At 37.0% G+C, this 20,587-nt stretch overlaps 3 protein-coding genes across 3 annotated transcripts; 2 read left to right on the top strand and 1 right to left on the bottom strand.

Moving 5' to 3' along the window:
* The first annotated feature begins 6,371 nt into the window (after positions 1 to 6,371).
* LOC123886660 (pathogenesis-related protein 1-like) lies at positions 6,372 to 6,940 on the top strand. Its single transcript, XM_045935956.1, has one exon. It carries the CDS (start codon positions 6,395 to 6,397, stop codon positions 6,938 to 6,940), a length of 546 nt encoding a protein of 181 aa, XP_045791912.1. The 5' UTR covers positions 6,372 to 6,394.
* A 338-nt stretch (positions 6,941 to 7,278) lies between these two features.
* Positions 7,279 to 7,885, bottom strand: LOC123883815 (histone H3.2-like). The gene has a single exon (XM_045932751.1). It carries the CDS (start codon positions 7,813 to 7,815, stop codon positions 7,408 to 7,410), a length of 408 nt encoding a protein of 135 aa, XP_045788707.1. The 5' UTR covers positions 7,816 to 7,885; the 3' UTR covers positions 7,279 to 7,407.
* An 8,059-nt stretch (positions 7,886 to 15,944) lies between these two features.
* LOC123886659 lies at positions 15,945 to 17,067 on the top strand. The gene is made up of 2 exons (XM_045935955.1): positions 15,945 to 16,901; positions 17,053 to 17,067. The coding sequence occupies exons 1-2, from the start codon at positions 15,945 to 15,947 to the stop codon at positions 17,065 to 17,067; spliced, it is 972 nt and encodes a 323-aa protein (XP_045791911.1).
* Positions 17,068 to 20,587: the final 3,520 nt, after the last annotated feature.

The raw sequence follows: 20,587 nt of genomic DNA, 5'->3' as shown, positions 1-20,587 counted from the left end.
TCGAAACTAAGCAAGAGTGATCACCCGTTTCCAACATCACCCTTTTCGGTCTCTTCCGAGATTTCCTACATGTTTTTCCTCAATTCTTAATGCTCGTCTTCTTTAGACTACCCACCAAGAATAAACCATACGCTACAATAACTTCCTCATTACATTTGATTCCTAAATCAATCTCTTCGAGTCTAATCCTCAAAAACTTAAAATACTAGTCACGCTATCTAAATTTCTCCATTCATCTTACATTCAACAAAAAGTCCTTCCGACTATCACTCTCATCGTCTTAGTGCTCTCACTAACGAACCCTTTTTCTATTCATCCACGACATTTCTAGAAAATTTTCTGAAAATTTCCGTCCATAGCTTGTTTTACTTAGAATTTTTCCACTTCAACTCCTATGATATCATAAACTCAAGGTGCTACTAGATCACTCATCCCTCTCGGTCGATCGAAATCGTTAACTTAAATGCCCATTCATACCGAGCCTCTACTCACTCATGGTCTAATCCCGTCAAACTACTTGAGAAATTTAATTTCTCTTAGGTTTTACCCGCCGAAACTAACAATTCTAGCTTACACAGCTACAACTCTCTAGGTATTTCCACACTATATACCTCTAGCATCGCTTAACATCGACACACAACTCATTTTCCAAGGTTGAACTACTCGTTCTTTACCTAAACATCCCTCCAAATTCACCCTTGATCCAAAAATTAACCAACTATATTCTTGTCTCACATCGACACCTATACTTACTATCCCCTGAACTACGCATAGTTCATCACTTATCAACGTGATATTTGTTCTCCTACCTTAAATCATCACGTGATTTACCTTAATACTCACATTTCATAATCCCATATGTCTTAAACACTCAACTTAAACCCTTAAGGTACCCATCGTCGGTATAACCGTCGTCTAGCCACGCTAGGTTCACTCACTCTTGACACGCAACGTCCTTCAATTCTAGTGCGACTTGCCTCGATGATTTTCCAATCGTCGTAATTAATACCAATTGACCTCGTTGTCTGCTCCACCATTCCACAACGGTCGCACCTTCTTGACAACTAAACGGCTTCATCGAGTCTTGTCCCGAACTCATCGTAGAAGACATCCAATATTTTTCTTAAGAGGTTCCCCTAAATAATTCCGTACTTGCAATCCTTTACAAGAACGAAGTCCACTCGTCCACACTCAACATTGTCGAGTGGCCACGTCCAATGCCACTTCCAAGAATCCCTTGTAGTTTTGATTCGCTCCAAGTCCATCTTTCCTTTTCACCCATAGGACTGATGCTCCCCACGGAGACACACTTGGCCTAATAAATCTTTTTCCAATTCCACATCCGACTTGATAAGCGCCAAACGTAGTTGAATCACGGATTGGTTGAAGACACACATTAACGAAACGAGTTAATGCGCCAATACTAGCAAACAAGACACACTGCTACCCACAAATGATTTGCTAACCCGACGCGAATCCAACTCTAAACTAACTGACCTCAGACTGTTAACTCATGTACACACTTTCCCTTTGAAGATCTAATGCCGAGCTCTGATACCAAAATGTAACACCCCGATTTTTAAAGCCGAAAAAGGGGTATTATTTTTTTTTTTTTAAAACAACACGCTAAATAAAAATGGCGCGCGTGAACGCCCTTAGCTATCTCGACAATTCATCATTCAATGGAATATAAATATAATATCAAAATATTATACTACAGGGCTTCCACGAAGCAAAGTGTGTACCTGAATAATTTACAAACCAAGATACATCGCGTTCATAAATAAAAGACAAGTGTTATGAACCGAATATATCACAAGGCCAAAAGGCACTAAACAATTTTTCAAAGTTATGATCATTTCAAATAAGTTTTTCAAACCCTAACAAAATATTTTATGAAAATCTTAATCACCATGGAAATCACAACATGCCAAGCTTAAACAAGCTTAAATACTACTCCTAAACACTTCCCTAGAACCACAAACAACCAAAACTAATTTCTAGAAAACTAATTCTCAAGAACATAACCCAAAAATTCCTCGAATCATGAGTTTTAACCAAGCAAAAGAAAGGAGAAGACTAGTTACCTTAAGTGAAGTGATTCCCTTAGCAAGTCTAGGTTCCAAAGAGCTTGAAAAGGAAGGATTTGATGATGAAATGAAAATTTTTCAATGAGGTGAGTGAGAGAGAAGAAGAGGTCGGTTTATGAGAGGAAGGAGGAAGGAGTTTCACAATTTTTTCTAAGTCCACAAGTCTACCAAACCATTCCTTATGACAAAAAAGTCTCCCTCCATCATGGCCACTTGATCAAAAACAAAAGCTCTAGGCCAATCCTAGCCCTCCATTTCTCTTTAATAATATCTAGATATTTTCTCTCACGCCCCACAACTCTCGCGCGCCGCGACGAGCAAAACTCGTAAAAACAGAAAACTTACGGAACGGAAGTCCGTCTTAAAATATTTCCAAAACTTATCGCCGAATCTTTTTCTGCGACTGTAATTTTCTTCCACACTCTTGAAAATTATTCTCAAGACATATCCTAACTCGCGCAGATATATAAAACTTCCACCCAAAATTTTACTGAATTCAGAAACCGTAAAATTTTACGTCAGCGGGTAAAATTTCCTACGCGTTTTTCCAAAAACGAGAATAATCCAAAACTCGTCATTCTGAATTCATAGAAACCTTCTCATTCATGAAAGAGGATCACAGACCAAAAGTCTGTGCCTTTCCAACGCACGAGCACAAAACAAACCCTAACTCAGCAAAGATGCTGTTGTTACAACGGAACTTACGAAATAACTTAACGAAAACCCTAAAATCTCTTAGTCAATAATTATTTTCCTTACACAAAAGTACTGTGTAATTACGGGTCTTACAAGGTTGTTTTGTATAATCAATAAATATATTATTTGATTCAAAGATTTGTATAAACAAGCATTTTACTAATTAACTACATTAGTGTTATTTTGATTGAAGAGTGTAATGCTCGAACCATGACTTTTATAATAATAAACTTTGATTTTCCGCCGCGTATTTTGAAAAAGATTTATCATGGTAGAATTTTATTAAATAATGGGTTTGGGTGTTACAAGATCCCTCAACCCAAAATGAAAATGAGTGAAAGAGTTTGGGAATTGGAGGAATCGACATCCTCCCCTCTTTATGACCACTCATGAATATGCAATCTAACTCTCGTACCTTAATCCGACGAAAGCTCGATGATTTGCTCTTGATCCCTCTAGCTCAAGCTTGCCCTAGCTCTCCTCTTGCTCTCCCTTCTCTCTTCCTCCTCTTCAAAGTCACAAAATGTGACACTTTCTCTCTCTAGGGGCTATAAATAGCGCCCCCCTCTCATGAGACAAGGCCCATTGGGCCTCAAGCCCAATTGCTTGGCCCAACTCGTGTTAAAACTCACTAACTCGAGCGTTAACTAAAACTCTCGATAAATAACTTAAAGTTACTATCTTACTTAAAAACCACGTCACCAAATAATTAAACACTTACATAGTGAATAATAAATTTGGGTCGTTACAACCAATAACAAAGCGGAATAAACAATAATAATAACGACACCGATAAAGGAGAAAGAAAGAACATGATAATTTGTTTACCCAGTCCGGTCCAACAATGACCTAGTTTGGGGAGAGAGCAGCCCCTCCGTTCCATTATATCAAAGAATAACTTTACAAATGAGTTACAAGGATTAATCCTAATTCTACTCAAAACCCGAATCTCTTAGACTCAATTTGATTAGTGTTTTCCAAGGTGTACTACAAATATAGTTCTCCCACCCTAGAGTTGTCCCAAGAGAAAAACTCTTTTTCCTCTCTAAGACGCTAGCCTTTTTGTGGTGGCAAACCCTAATCCTGGTCTCTACATTATTCCTCTCTCTCAATTTTTCTATGAATAAATCAACCTCTATTTTTGTACCAAAAAATAAATTCAACCTCTATTTATAGAAAAATATATGCCTAAATCCTAGAAACAATCTGTTTTAAAATAAAGCAAATCCAAGTCAGAGTGTCTTCCAAGAAAATATATTTTTATTCCCAAAAAATTTAAAAAACAACAAAGATGCAAATTGTAACTGAGATTTCAAGGCACATTTCAACTACCTCCATCAACATAGTGTTAATTTTATTTTTTAAATGGCCAAATATATTAGAAAAGGAACAAAGTATAAGGAGTACTAAACTCAGGTAATGGGATCAAGTATAGGTGGTACTACATTCACTCAAAAAGAACAAAACAAAAACAACTCCTACGTACAAATACAATAAATAGGGTTTCACATTCCATTAAATAAATAAGGTGGTCATGTCTTTTTTGTTGAAGTCATTGACAAGAGATTATTTTGAAGTAGTGTTAGTAAAGAGCATCATAGAACCAACGGAGTTTGATATAGTGAAAGAGGTTAGATTCTTGCAACATAACATATCAATGTTCGAATTTTGACAAAGAAATATACTTACATATGGTCAGTGTCCGACACATTTCAATTAAGATTATCTTTAATAGAAAGTAACATGTGCAGAAAATAATTCAACACGAAACAACCAAAAGGAAATAAATTAAACTAACTAAACAATAAATTTATGTTAGTATTTTTTTTCTACTATTATCCATGTTTTGGTAACACCACATTTTAAGTTTATGCCTTATAGTTTATAACTTATAAGTTCATATAACAAAAAAAAAAACTATTTAGTAATGTTTTTTTCTCACGAGCTTTTAGTTTATTTTTATTAGTTTATAGCTTAGTTTGATAAGCTAATTCAATTATCTTATAGCTTAACTATAATAGTGTTTTTTCTATAATTTTCAACAAATTTTAGAAAGAAAAGAAAAACGCAACAAAAGTTCCAATTGGGCCTAAACAATTTTTATTTTTATTTTTTTGTCAAAATAAATTTTATGTTTTTTTTGTAAAGAAATTGATATTTCATTCAAATAGCATTTTTTTTTTGAAGCAATTTCATTCAAATAGTTGAAAGCCATACATTATATCATGTGCAGATCAACTATATCCAATAACAGGATAAAGTATAAGGGTAGACACATCTCTAACTAGTTCCAATATTTTTATTGATGTACCGATATGTATTAATCAATTAATTTTGAATGAAATGTTATAAGCATTCTTTTATAAAATAAAATAAAATAAAATAAAAAACAGAATAAAGTACAAAGTTAATTTTTTAAAAAAATACTAAAATTAAAAATTGATATATTTAGATGAACTTTAAAATATATTTAACCATTATATATAAGTTAAAGTTATAATTTTGACATTCATCCCTCCAAATTATCATAAAAAGAAAAAAGTCATAATGAAAGGCAATGGCTCTTGCAACTTGTGTCCCATATGCAGTGATAATTGATGTATCTTACAAATTGAGGGTATATTCTATTATAAACCCTTAGCAGCCTCTAATTATGTCTTACTTCCACGTTCAGCCACCACATTAGTTAAATGCCCCAATTGGTAATACTTCATTTTAAAGTTTATCCAAACCAATGAAAACTTCTTTGCATTCAAGTACGTAGTAAGTATGATGTTTATTGTTTAAAAAATAAAAAAGTCGTATGATGTTTTTTAGTGTGCCCATTTTTATTAGCTAGTTAATTACTAGTTGAAAATTTTGTTAGGAGGATTAAGGATTAGATCGGTGAAATTGATAAGGACAAGACTTACGTATATTGTTAGCTACTGCAGTTTTTACTTTTTTTCTCATAAAGAAATAGTTTTTTAAATTTAAAAACAGTGTTTTTTTTTTTTTCAAAATTAAAAACATACTCTAAATTAGGTTCGCTAGGTATATTCCATAAAACAAAAATTAGATTCCCTAAATATTGAGATTCAATGTAAAAATGATAACAAAATAGAAAAATTTGCGTTAAAGGATGTGTAAGATCATCGAAGAGTTTTTGGATGATATAATTTGATTCTCTTTAATCACGGGTTTTAAGTTCTAATCAAACCCTTAAAAATATAACAACGTTAAATTTTTCACCAAAATTTTTGTCAACCACTTTATTCAACCTAACTTAAAAAATTAGACGGTATAATTATGAGTAGAGGATACTCGGGCGTTTGGCACCCAAAAAAAGTGTGGACAAGAGAATATCTTACTCGCAAAGTTTATTGCATATAAATTAAATTCGTCAGTGTAAAGTTATTTTGCGCATGCGTCCAATAATATACCGACACATCATGTATGGTCATTAAAAACACATGATGTGTCACATTCATTAAATGATGTGGCAACGCGTCATTGCATGTATGTGTAAAAAAAATTACACCGACGGTGCACAACAATTAAACTCTATAAATAGGCTTCTACATTGTCTCTAATTACTCACAATCCATCAAACACAAACTTTTCACAACATGAGAGCCTCAATGATCTCACTTCTCTTTCCTCTCATAGCAATCCTAATAACCACATTCACACAAATCTCATATGCTCAAAACTCACCACAAGACTACCTCAACATTCACAATAAAGCACGTTCTCAAGTTGGTGTTGGCCCAATATATTGGGATCAAAATGTTGCTTCATATGCACAAAACTATGTAAACCAATTAAAAGCAAATTGCAAAATGGTACACTCAAAGGGTCCATATGGTGAAAATTTAGCATGGAGCAGTGGTGACATAACAGGAACATCTGCTGTTAACATGTGGATTGATGAGAAACAATACTATGATTACAATAGTAATACATGTGCTGTTGGTTATAGATGTGGACATTATACTCAAGTTGTTTGGCGCGATTCGGTTCGCGTTGGATGTGCTAAGGTAAAATGTAACGATGGTCGGAGTACGATTATTAGTTGTAACTATGATCCTCCTGGTAATTATATTGGTCAGAGGCCTTTTGATGTTGATGCTTTTGAATTGCCATTGAGCTTCAACCATGTTGTGAATGAATAAATTGATTAGCGACAGTTTTGTGTATATGTTAGTATATGCAGAAAGAGTCACATTTTATGTGTTTTTAGCTTTGAGATTAATAGATTTTCAAGCCTTTGTATAAGTTTGTTTAATTTGGACAAATTATGAGCAGTTGGGTTATTTGGACACAATTTCTGAGAGCGTATTTTAATAACACATATCGTGTTTGAATATCGGTTTTGAGGATAGAAAACAAGTGTTCGTGCAGAGAAAAATAATAATTTATGACTTGAAAATTCTGTGAACTTAGATTTGTGTAAAATTACATCAGAAACAAAGACTGTTAATCTCATTCAATTCAAATTTAACCTGATTACATTATAAAGTAGATTGAAAATTTCTTACAAGATAATGATTAGTCAAGATTCAAACCCTAACAGAAATTTAACCAAGAACCGGACCCTAACAGAGATCTAATCGAGAACATAAACCCTAAGAAATCAAATCTAAGCCCTGCTTCTAATCCTACGAGCAAGTTGAATATCCTTAGGCATAATAGTAACTCTCTTAGCATGAATAACACAAAGATTAGTATCTTCAAACAAACCAACAAGATAAGCTTCATCAGATTCTTGAAGAGTAGAAACAACACTACTTTGGAATCGTACATCAGTTTTGAAATCCTGAGCGATTTCTCTGACCAATCTTTGGAATGGAAGTTTCCAAATGAGAAGCTCTGTGCTCTTTTGATACTTTCTGATCTCTCTTAAAGCAACTGTTCCTGGACGATATCTGTGAGGTTTCTTCACTCCTCCGGTCGCCGGAGCAGATTTCCGTGCGGCTTTTGTTGCTAGTTGTTTCCTTGGTGCTTTTCCTCCAGTGGATTTGCGAGCGGTTTGTTTTGTACGTGCCATTTTGATCGGAGAGAAAAGAGAGGGAAAATGAGTTTTTGGTTGTGATTTGAGAGAGAAGAAGGAAAATTGAGATGCGATGAGAGGGAAGTGTTTGGGGAATACATCAGGCTTATGCTCCATTAGGATTGAAACCCTATCAATAATGTGTCTGAGATTAGGGAACATAACTTCCAGATCAAAAGGAATATGCCAATGGTGCTATGATTAAAGTCTGCAACAGTAGCAGAAAGAAACTGATGAAGATTGACAGGTATGTGTTATGTTTGAGCCAAAGATTGTTTATCACACCATCTGTCATTCCAGAAATTTATAGTAAAAAGCTAGAACTCCGACTTGAAGCTACTCCATAAGGATGAAAAAATGTGGTGATTGATGCATTGTTTATCTCTACAGACCCAGCTTCTCAGTAATATAGCCCAATGTTCCTGTGAATGTAACATGTCCCAACAAAACTTTAAATTTGAGGCCTCGTTGAGAGTAAATAAACACCTGTGGCCACAACCACCATGATTAAAAGGCTTGCACACGTTCTTCCAACTAACAACTACCAGCTTCCTTTGAGTGATATCCCCTGACCAAATAAAGCTCTTTATCAGTATCTCCAAATCTCGTAGTAAAGATAATGGCCATGAGTAGACAGTTCTTTATCCTCTTGCATCCATTGGCACAAATTAGGCTCTTCACTTGCATAATCAGTTAGCATCTTAATCTCTACCATTCCTACAAAACAAACAAAGGAAAACCTAAATTGAATCTCTTCACGCCCATGACTTGTAGAAATAGGCACTGCATCATCAACCCCCCCCCCTTTTTTGTTATTGAAATAACTACAATAATATGAATTGAATTATGAATGTTGCAAAAAAATTGTAGTGATTCTACTACTAAAATGAAAGAATGAAATCACTAGCCATAAAAGTCACAGATCTAATCTCCAGTTCAATGACATGCTTTATATGCAATACCTCAATGTGAAGAACCAAAAGTGCCTTTGAAGACTCTTTGTTTTGATGTTGCATGTCATTGCCCATTTGTTGTTTTTGTTTGTTCCTCGATCCTGTTTTATCAAGCTCTTCAGCAACCTGAGTTTGAGTAGCAGAGAATAAGCATTTATCTGCTTAGGCAACTAAGTTATGATAGTATTTATCTACTTCATGAACCCCATATCTAAGAATCTAACAACCTCATCCAAAATCAACATTTGTAGGCACAATTACAATTAAACCCTACTCCTACTAATACACAAATGCAGTAGAAGATAAGGAATCTTAAAGCATGAAGCTACAACATGAATTAATTAATTTGTACAATATGATCGCATAATAAATCCAGAAAATTCTTTTACAGCATGTATCTGCATGTATGTTGTATAAATAGTGAAAGATATACCTCAACTTTTGAAATCCAAAACATCCGTCCAATTCATCATGTCGTGTAATCGACCAGGCCAGATGATCAATATGTTTGCTCCTTGTTCCTCAATTTTCTTCATGTCAGTTTTTACTTCCACTCCACCAATGAGGATCATTGACTTAATAATCGATAAGAAAGGCTTCACGCGCGTAAATTGAACATATTACAGTGATTAACCTAAGCTCAGTAAATAAATATCGACACAACAAGTGAAATGAGAAGATGGAGGAACCTGGAGAGGTTTTTCCTGAACGGTGTCAGTGGCGTCCTTGAAGCTTGCTCAATAAGCATACCAACCTGTCTTTGACAGAACAAAACTTTGCAAATTTTATGTCTAACAAATGACATAGTGATGGTTGAATAGAATGCATCAAGAAGTGTTGATTAAAACCAAAATGACCAGAAAAAATGAATAGTTAGCAATCAATTACTTAGATGGAGTCGGATAAGAAAACTTAATGTAAAACTAACTTACCTTATAATCCAAATGATCAATAAAGTAGCAGAGAGATCATCAGTAGATTTTGTGATAATCCAAAATATTAACTTACCTTAATGAAACCATTATTACCAATCTAGGTGACTTTGGCAAAGGATCATTGGTTTTGCTTTTATGCTCATCAATTCATGAAAGAATGACACATGAAATAAACAATAACAAGTGTAAGAATATGAATTCAAACATAAAAACATCATACAAAAACTCAAGTGTTTCAATTCTATACTTCATTGACATGAATAAATTCCACTACCAAAACATCGAAACAGAACAAGTTATAACAAAAATAAGATGATAAAATCCTGTTCATTCAATTCAATTAACAAAAATAGACATTTTTTAAGTTAGTCATATGACATTTTTATCTTCTGCTGTGTCATTTCTCCTCTCGAAAAATCAAAAACCTCTTCACTCAAAAGCTGAACAGACATTTTTTAAGTTAGTCATAGACATAAGAAATAAAATCTAATGAAAACAGGGATAAACCTACTTTCAATATAGTCATGCAATTCTCGTAGATTGTTTCACTAGTTTTAGCTGCTGAGACAAGATCAGGAATGAAGCTTCGCCATCTTGCTGGCCACTCGTGCTTCAAAATCTGTTTATGAGACACCCACCATTACATACAAAAAGATACAGACATCAATATTTGAAAGGGAGATTTTAAATCCAGAATAACAAAAAAGTGAAAAGAAATCGACAACCCTATTAGAAGTTTTAAGCATCCGCAGAAAATATCGTTTTCATCTCGAATCTTGATATAAATGTGAGTGTATTAAGCATTGCACCAAAAATAAAAGACTTAATATAGAAAAAAGGGAAAATAAAAATCTAAGCAGATTGAATATATAAATGGAAAAGAAAAGGATAAGCCACATGCACAAAATAACCGGTTTAGAGACTAAAACGTAATTCAAAAAAATTGACAACATTACCCACACGAAAACAAGGTGGCTTTTAGGTTGAGGGCTCAACTAAGTCCTTCACCGGTGTTGCAGTAAAATTTTACAGTTAGATTTACTCAACACTCCAGATTTGATGACAAAAAGAGAGAGAATACATAAACATTTTTACACACAATTTTGCCCCTTTTTCCTATCTATTTGACGGTTCCATCTCTGTAATGTTTCACTGGTGAAATTTCACAAGTACAGTTACAACTGCTTTGAAAAAAGAAAACACCAAGGATAAAGATAGAACGATGGATAACGTTGAAGTTAGAAAAGAGTATAAATGATTCGTACTAACAAATGAGATATAGTGATGGTTGAATAGAATGCATCAAGAAGTGTTAAAGATTAAAACCAAAATGACCAACAAAAATGAATAGTTAGCAATCAATTACTTAGACGGAGTCGGATAAGAAAACTTAATGGAAAGCTAACTTACCTTATAATCCAAATGATCAATAAAGTAGCAGAGAGATCATCAGTAGATTTTTGTGATAATCCAAAAATATCAACTTTCCTTAATGAGACCATTATTACCAATCTAGGTGACTTTGGCAAAGGATCATTGGTTTTTCTTTTTTGCTCATCAATTCATGAAAGAATGACACATGAAATAAACAATAACAAGTGTAAGAATATGAATTCAAACAAAAAAACATCATACAAAAACTCAAGTGTTTCAATTCTATACTTCATATACAAGAATAAATTCCACTACCAAAATATCGAAATCAATTCTATACTTCATATACAAGAATAAATTCCACTACCAAAACATCGAAACAGCACAAGTTATAACAATAATAAGATGATAAAATCCTGTTCATTCAATTCAATTAACACAAATAGACAAAGGATCATCAACACCTTGCTTTTTCATCGGAAAGCTTCAATCTTTTACCGTTGTTATCGTGATTATCCGCATCAAAATATAACGATTTCCCACAAGACATATCTAACAATGATTGAGCAACCTCACGGACATCATCATCAATGACAAATCTCTTGGAACGTTTACGAGTCTTGTAGGTTTTTGGGGGCAAAAACCTTGACAAGTCAATAGCATCTTGACAAGTCAAAAATGGAGAAGTACCCTTCTTGGAACTGTGACATCTCATATGTCCATTCAAAGCTCGGTTGGATGTAAAAGCCCTTTCGCAAACACGACACAAATAAGGTTTCTCCTGTTGTTGTTTCTCCTTGTTACGAACAGAAGAGGAGAAAAAGGTGATCTTCAAGATGCGATTTTGATCGTTTGTTTGAGGTGGTTGAACAACAGGTTTGGAGGTTGTGTGTGCTTTGGCAGAGTTGAATGTTTTCTTCTTATCAGTTTGAAGATCATTGAGATGATGATCACCCTTGTTGAAAAACAGGGTTGGATGATGATGAGAAGCAAAATCGATCATGGTGTTGTGAATTAGGGTTTGAATTGTGGAATTGATTGAGAAATTGATGAGCAATTGATTGAGAAATTGTGGAACAAACAAGAAATTAGGGTTTGAGGTTTCAAAGAAAGAAACGTTGCAACGACGTGAGAACGAGAGAGTGAGTGAGTGAGTGAGTGAAGAAGTTGAAGTGACTGATTATCAAAGCAAGAAAGAAATAAAACACGCCCAACGGCGCGAGACTTACCAACTAGCCCCAACGTCTCTTTTCTTTTTTTATTATTTTTTTTATTTATTTAAAACAATTAGGTATTCGGCCCAATGACTAACTAATTTGAGTAGACTAATCCCACGGCTCATTTACGGAGGCCTATTTAAAGTCAATTTTTTTTTGTTTTGTATGAACTAGTCCATCGAATGACATCAGAAAAAATCGAACCTACGACCATGAGAGAAGCACACTCTAAGGTCTCAAGTCAATACCACTAGACCAACTCACATGGGTTAGCCCCAACGTCTTTGATCGGAAAAATTTGAATCAGTTGAGTATGAGTCTGGGTTTGTGTTTTCTCTGATTGAAAAGAGTGGACGAAAATGGGAATATCTGAACTTATAAACGAATCCATCTATTAAAATTATATTTTTACCTTTTTAAATTATAAAATTTTAAACTAACACTAAAATTACATTAAATTTGTTTCTTTTTTTCCATATAGCGAATCTTAGATAAATCATTTTCTCTATTGTCTATTACTAATATATTAAAATTGATTACCACCAAAGTTGCTAATTTATCCTCATTACTTTTAACCACGTAGTAAGTTTTATATCATTCATTGTAATTTCGCTATATATATATATATATGGGGTTTTCTAACTTAGACCCTAGTTAGGTCTAAGTTAGCAAAGTGCACCTTTTCAATTGGACCAAAATACCCATTCTTTTTAATTAATTAACCAAAATACCCATCAATGGACGCGGATCCAGTGTCGCGCGCGTACCGAAGGACCATGGTTACAGACCGTTGATTTCCATCAGACAGCCAAGATCTGATCTCATCAAGACTGTCTGATCAATCCGACAGCCCAGATCATCCTGATCCATCAGATTCCAGCGCGTGCGCCACACTGCATTACACCCTGGAGAGAGAAAAATTTGCTTTTTAAAAGTAGGACACGTGTCACACAATGGTTGGCTGGACGTGATTTTTGTTCATTTAATACTTTGAACTCAATTATTTCGTTGTAAATTAATTTTTTATTTTTTTTTTGTTATTCCAAAATTCATAATTTTTTTTTTCTACAAATAGAGACTTGGTTCGTTTGATTTGGACACCGAAAAAAAATGCAATTTTTCACTACCTTAATCTCATTTTTTGTCTACTAAATACGTTACTTGTGTTTTGTAATTTAACACGCACCACTCAACCAACTCACTGAAACCATTATACCAGGAAAATAGTAGATAATATTCTGGAACTTTTGGTATATTTTATGAAATTTTTGGAGACCTGAAACTATTTTTAGTTAATTAAATGAGATAAAACGGTAATTAAAAACTAGTGTTTGCTTCTGAAACCATTTTACTGGTAGAATGGTTGCACATAGTTGTATTCTGAAACCATTTTACTGGTAGAATGGTTTCAATGAGTCATTTATTAATTGTGTTTGCTTCTGAAACCATTTATCTGGTACAATGGTTTCAGAGAGTTGTAATCTGAAACCATTTTGCTGGTAGAATGGTTTCAGTAAGTTGATTATTAGTTATTTGCTTCTGAAACCATTTAGCTTGTAGAATGGTTGCACATAGTTGTATTCTGAAACCATTTTACTGGTAGAATGGTTTCAGTGAGTAATTTATTAATTGTGTTTGCTTCTGAAACCATTTATCTGGTACAATGGTTTCAGAGAGTTGTAATCTGAAACCATTTTGCTGGTAGAATGGTTTCAGTGAGTTGATGTAAGGTAGTGAAAAATGAGATTAAGGTAGTGAAAAATTGGGTTTTTTTTTTCTGTGTCCAAATCAAATGAACCAAGTCTCTATTTGTAGAAAAAAAAAAATTATGAATTTTGGTATAAAAAAAAAATAAAAAAATTAATTTACAACGAAATAATTGAGTTCAAAGTATTAAATGGAAAAAAATCACGCCCAGCCGATCAGACAGCGACACGTGTCCTGCTTTTAAAAAGTAGATTCTTCTCTCCAGGGTGTAATCCCGTGTGGTGCACGCGCTGGAATCTGATGGATTCGGATGATCTGGGCTGTCTGATTGATCAGACAGTGTTGATGAGATCAGATCTTGGCTGTCTGATGGAAATCAACGGTCTGTAACTGGACTGGGCAATGGGCTTAAGAAAATATCCAGTAAGCCCAATTAGAGTAAAAAGGATGATAAGCCCAAATCAAGTAAGCCCTAAAATACCCAATAGGCGATTAGAAGCTAGGGCGTGACCTGCAACTCTAAGGCAACGCCAAAAAGGGTGGATTCTGTGTTACTGTAAATATCTTCTCCTTCCTTGTATCAACCGCTAACTTAAGAAGGAAGAAATAAACTTCCCGCAACTGCCACAGCTTGGAGACCAAGGTTCTCATCCCTATTTTCACGCTATACCGCCGAAGAGGATGCTAAGGACCGGATTTTTAGGAACCCTTGCTTGGAGAAGAAGACTAGAAGCTCTATAAATAGCTCCATACTCTCATTTGTAAAGAGATCGAATTCTGACTTATTAAACTCCCAGGGTTGTTGGGATTGAACTGAGTGTAATCACACCATTTGATCAATAATACAAACCCCCTCGTTTTTTACCAGAACATTTTGGCGCCCACCGTGGGGCTGCGGTAAAATCATTTGATCCCAGCCTATCACAGCAACTAGACGAAAAATCAAACATCTTCACATGGCTGGAGAACATGGAAACAACGATAGCTCTAGCGTTAACACCTTGCAAGCCGCCGTTGTAGAAATACGGCGCTTACAAACTCAGATTGCGGCCATCGAAGCCGAGAGAACTAATGAAAAAGAGAAAGCGAAATTGATTTCGGAGGAGGAGGAGGGAGAGGGCGTCATGGACGTACAGCCCTTAGCACAACACTTGTGGGATGCCCAAGTGGTGGAAACAATCAAGGTTCCTCATCTTCCTACCTTCGACGGAAAGACGGATCCAAGGGAGCACCTGATGGCAATTGGAACACAAACCGCCATAATCAATGCTCCGGAACATCTAAAGTGTAAATTATTAGCCGGCACCTTCAAGGATGTCGCCCTACGTTGGTACATGAACCTTCCAAAGAACTCAATTGAGAGTTATGCTGACTTTCATAAAAAATTTATTCACCAGTTCGCTGGATCGAAACACGTGAAAGTCACATCAACCAGTCTTTTCTCCATCTTCCAAAACCATGGCGAGTCATTGCGTAACTTCCTCGCCAGATTTAGCGAAGCCACCATCAAAGTCTCAAATCCAAATCAGGAGATGTTCGTGGCAGCCTTCCACAATGGGCTAAGAGCAGGACATTTCAACGAGTCCTTAGCCCAAAAGCCAGCCTCGTCAATGCAAGAGGTGAACAAGAGGGCGGAGTGTTATATCAAGGGCGAAGAAAGTAACGCCGAGAAAAGACAAAGAGACGTTAAGGAGAAGGAATACGTGGGCCGTGCCACTAGAGCGCCCGAACACCCACGACCAAAAACGGGAGGCCACCAAGGAGACCCATGGCAGAGGCATCATGGGAAGCCCTACCGCCAACCGCCCAGAAGAGAATTCAGGAATCATCCCGCCAATGAAGACCTCACGCCATTAAACGCCTCAAAAGTTTACGTCTTAAACGAAATCCTGGCCACTGGTTTGGCCAGCCTCCCCCCAAGGAGGACCAGTAACATTCCCATGGGGCTGGACGATAACGCCTGGTGCGCATATCACAGGTGTAGAGGTCACTCCACAGAAAAATGCTTCCGCTTAAGAGATTTAATCGAAGAACTGATAAAAAGCGGACACCTTCGCAAATTCATCGACGACGCCGCCCAAGGGCGGGTTGTCGTGCCAAAAGTCCCCCGACAGGAGCCACGAGACCCTCCTGGGCCAAATAGAGAGCCTCCCAAGGGGAGAATCTCCGTGAATACAATAGCAGGAGGATTCTCAGGCAGGGGCGAATCAAGCTCAGCAAGGAAAAGGTATGTACGCCGAGCCATCTCGGAAATATACCTCGTAAGTCAACCCCAGCCATTAGACGTACCAGATTTGGCGTTCACTGCAAAGGATGGTATGGAGGTAGCACCTCATGACGATGATCCATTAGTGATACAAGTCCAAATTTTGAACTGTGACGTAAAAAGGGTATTGATAGACTCAGGGAGTTCAGCGGACATTATGTACTGGGAAGCTTTCAAGGCCATGCAATTGGCAGAAGAGCAACTGCAGCCATACTCCGGAACCCTGGTTGGGTTCTCTGGCGAACAGGTGGATGTAATGGGCTATGCCTCTCTTCTTACCACGTTTGGAGAAGGCGGCAACGCCAAAACTATCAAGGTGCGATACCTGGTAGTTAAAACTCCTTTTACCTCCTATAATATTATTATAGGAAGGCCCGCCTTTAACACATTAGGGGCGGCCATGTCCACTCTATACCTAGCAATAAAATACCCCCTTGAGAATGGGGGAGTAGGAACAGTAAGGGGCGATCAGATCCTCGCCAAGAAATGCTACGAGTCCAGCTTAAAGATACGACACCGAACTTCCAGCGCAAGCGGAAAATTCGAAAGAAAACAAACCGCAATTCCAGGCGGCATAAACGTCATAGAGAGCGCAGATATGGATCCGAGGGAAGAATTTCAGGATCGAAGGGTAAGTCCTATAGAAGACTTGGAGCAGGTTCAAATTGGCAATGACCCACACCAGACAACCAGCTTGGGAACAGCATTGCCCAGCGAAGAGAGGAGACGAATCATCAAAATCTTGAAGGATAACGCTGATCTATTCGCATGGAAGCCTTCAGATATGCCAGGGATAGACGAAGGGGTGATAACACACAAACTTTCAATATCACCCAGCACAAAACCAGTCTCCCAAAGAAAAAGGAAGGTGGGAGAAGAAAGACGAGTCGCTATAGCAGAAGAAGTAGAGAAACTAAAGGAAGCGGGATTCATCGAAGAAATAAAATACCCCTCATGGTTGGCAAATGTCGTCATGGTGAAAAAGGCCAACGGGAAGTGGAGAATGTGCGTGGACTTCACAGACTTAAACAAGGCGTGTCCCAAAGATCCATATCCCCTACCCAACATAGATAGGTTAATTGATGGCGCCTCGGGGTGCAAGATGTTGAGTTTCATGGACGCCTACTCCGGATACAATCAAATAAAGATGAACCCCTCAGACGCCTGCCATACAGCCTTTATGTCGAACACATGCAATTACTTTTACAACGTCATGCCTTTTGGATTGAAGAATGCGGGAGCAACATACCAAAGGTTGATGGACAGGGTTTTCGCCAAGCAAATAGGGAAGAACTTAGAGGTATATATCGACGACATGGTAGTAAAAACTTCCGAGGGAAGTCGCCATGATGACGATTTGTTGGACATCATGGGATCAGTAAGAAAGTACAACATGAGACTAAACCCAGCAAAGTGTTCCTTTGGAGTACAAGCCGGAAAATTCTTAGGGTTTATGCTCACCAGCAGAGGAATAGAGGCTAACCCCGAAAAATGCCAAGCCATCATAGACATGAGGAGCCCTACATCCGTGAAAGAAGTCCAAACCTTGACAGGCAGAATAGCGGCACTATCCAGATTTCTATCATGCGCGGGCGAAAAGGGTTTCCACTTCTTCGCATCCCTTAGAAAAAATGAAAGATTCTCCTGGACACCAGAATGTGAAGAAGCCTTCAGACAACTAAAGGAGTTCCTAGCATCACCACCCATCTTGACACGCCCATTACCAGGTAACACCCTTTACCTATGTTGGGTTTTTATATTGGCTACATTTTGCAAAAACATATTTTAGCCAAGTGTTGAGACAAGTGTGCTGACCCCAAGTGTTGTGACAAATGTTGTGACACTTTGGAACAACACCTGACTCTGTTCTGCGCGCGCCAGCTGGATGTTATTATTTTCTACTCAATCTTTTGAAGATCTGTTGGAAGAATTATGTCAAGGTTTCTTACAGAAGAAGGCGCACGTGTTTAATGTGTTTCATGAGGCAGCTAAACCCTAGTTTTATTTTCCAAAGGAATTATATTTTTGGAAAATATATTTTTGCGGTTTCAAAAATATAACTATTATTTTCAGAAATATATCACAGCTGCCGTAATTCTAGAAGCCCTAATTTTTCTTGAAGCCCAAGTCGTTCTACTACTATAAATACGAAGGCAAGCATATGGTTTCAAGCATCTAAAATCGTGTTCTTACAAAGCGTGTGTTTTAGGGATTTTAGAGTGTTAATTGTGAGCCTATCTTGTGTCTCATTGATGCAAGCTTAGGACCTGAGTGTTATTGAGTTGTAAGTGTGAACTTCTCCTAAGCTTTGAAGTACGGAGATTGTTCTATTGTGTTGTGTGGTTTACTCGCAAGCTTTTAAGCAAGAGTGAATCCTAGTTTCTTAGGAGTGTGTCTCCACCTGTTGTGTTTTGTGGAATTGAATAGCAGCGCTGTCTGTGTTGCTAAGGTGGGAATTGGGACGGGGTCTCATATCTAGGAGTTCCTAGGTAGAAGGGTCATTGGGTAGTGATTAAGTGAGAAGTTGTAAACGGGTGAGTTTAGCTTCGAAGTAATACTGCTGATAGTGGACTTCATTCCTGGATTGGTATCCCCCAGAGTAGGCTTTAGGCTGAACTGGGTTAACAACTCTCGTGTGTTATTTATTTTACTGCTTGTGTTGTTTTATGTTATTTACTCTGTTTATAGACAAGTGTTGGCGCACCAGTGACAACATCTGTCTACAACAGACAAGTGTTGCTACACCTTGAGCAACACCTGTCCACTGTGTGCCAGGAATTTCAATTGGCATCAGAGCAGGCACCCTGTTCTGAATTTTAGGGTGAGCTCCAGGGAAATCGTTTCTGGCAAGGATGGACAAAGAAGGAGGTTTTGTTACCAGACCACCTCTCTTGGTTGGCGCTTCAAACTATGACTATTGGAAGTCCCGCATGATGGCCTTCCTAAAACAAATTGATAGCAAGACATGGAAGGCAATTCTGAGAGGATGGACTCCACCTGTGAAGATGGACAAAGATGGTAAACCAACTCTTGAGTTGAAATCTGCTGAAGAATGGTCCAAAGAAGAAGATGAGCTTGCTCTTGCAAACTCAAAGGCTTTATATGCGCTATATAATGGTGTTGACAAGCACATATTCAGACTCATCAAAAAGTGTGTTTGTGCTAAGGAAGCTTGGACAATTCTTGAGACTGTTCATGAAGGTACCTCTAAAGTGAAGCTATCTAAGCTACAACTCCTAACAACTAAGTTTGAGAATCTAAGAATGAATGATGATGAAACCATTCAAGATTTTCACATGACCATACTTGATTTTGACAATCAATTTGATGCCTTGGGTGAAAAGATACCTGAAGAAAAGCTGGTAAGAAAAATGCTCAGGTCTCTACCTAAGATGTTTGACATGAAAGTCACAGCTATAGAAGAAGCAAAGGATATCACAGATATGAAGCTAGATGAACTGGTTGGTTCACTACAAACCTATGAGGTAGCCACAAATGAAAAGATGGATAAGAAAAACAAAAGTATTGCTTTTGTTTCAAATGCTGAAGAAGAAGATCAACTGAGTGACACAGAATCTGAACAAAGCATCTCTGATGCAATGGTTCTTTTGGGAAAACAATTTAATAAGGTGCTAAAGAGAATGGACAAACGCTCTAAGACAGGTGCAGCTGACATTGGTCGCAACACTTACAGGAATTTCAGAAAACCTGTGACAGATGAGAAATCAGCTCCAAATAAAGGTGTTCAATGCCATGAATGTGAGGGGTTTGGTCACATTAGAAGTGAATGTGGAACCTTTCTGAAGAAACAAAAGAAGGGGCTAACTGTAACTTGGTCAGATGAAGATTCTGAAGGAGAAGCCGATACTGCAAAAGCTATACATGTATTGACAAGTGTTTGCACATCTGACACTGAATCATGTGAAGAAGAACTAACTTTTGATGAACTTGCTGAATCATATAAAAAGCTGTGTCTGAAGAGTGCAGAAGTCTGCAAAGTCTCTGAAGAGCAAAAAGAGACAATCACTAAGTTGCAAACTGAGAGAGCTGCTAACTTGTCTAGAATCTCTGAATTTAGTACTAAATGGGAAGATAGTTTAAAGATCATTGAGGAACAGAAGGCAACTATCATCAACTTAGAAGCTGACAAGATCAAACAACTGACTGAGATAGCCCATCTGAATGAAGAGGTAACTGAATTAAACTCTCATCTTGAGAATTTAAAGAAGCATGTTCTTAGGCTATTCAAAGGAAGTGATCTAGATGAAATCCTGGAAACTTTGCCTGCTCCTAGTAGATCCAAAACAGGCATTGGGT

Source organism: Trifolium pratense, linkage group LG5, assembly GCF_020283565.1.
Source record: "Trifolium pratense cultivar HEN17-A07 linkage group LG5, ARS_RC_1.1, whole genome shotgun sequence".
NCBI lineage: Eukaryota > Viridiplantae > Streptophyta > Magnoliopsida > Fabales > Fabaceae > Trifolium > Trifolium pratense.
The sequence above is the reverse complement of the archived record's forward strand: the minus strand, read 5'-3'. Positions and strand labels throughout refer to the sequence as shown.

Bases quoted from the DNA above. Each gene is read 5' to 3' on its own strand.
- LOC123886659 (XM_045935955.1), top strand. From the start codon at position 15,945: ATGGGGCTGGACGATAACGCCTGGTGCGCATATCACAGGTGTAGAGGT.
- LOC123886660 (XM_045935956.1), top strand. From the start codon at position 6,395: ATGAGAGCCTCAATGATCTCACTTCTCTTTCCTCTCATAGCAATCCTA.
- LOC123883815 (XM_045932751.1), bottom strand. From the start codon at position 7,815: ATGGCACGTACAAAACAAACCGCTCGCAAATCCACTGGAGGAAAAGCA.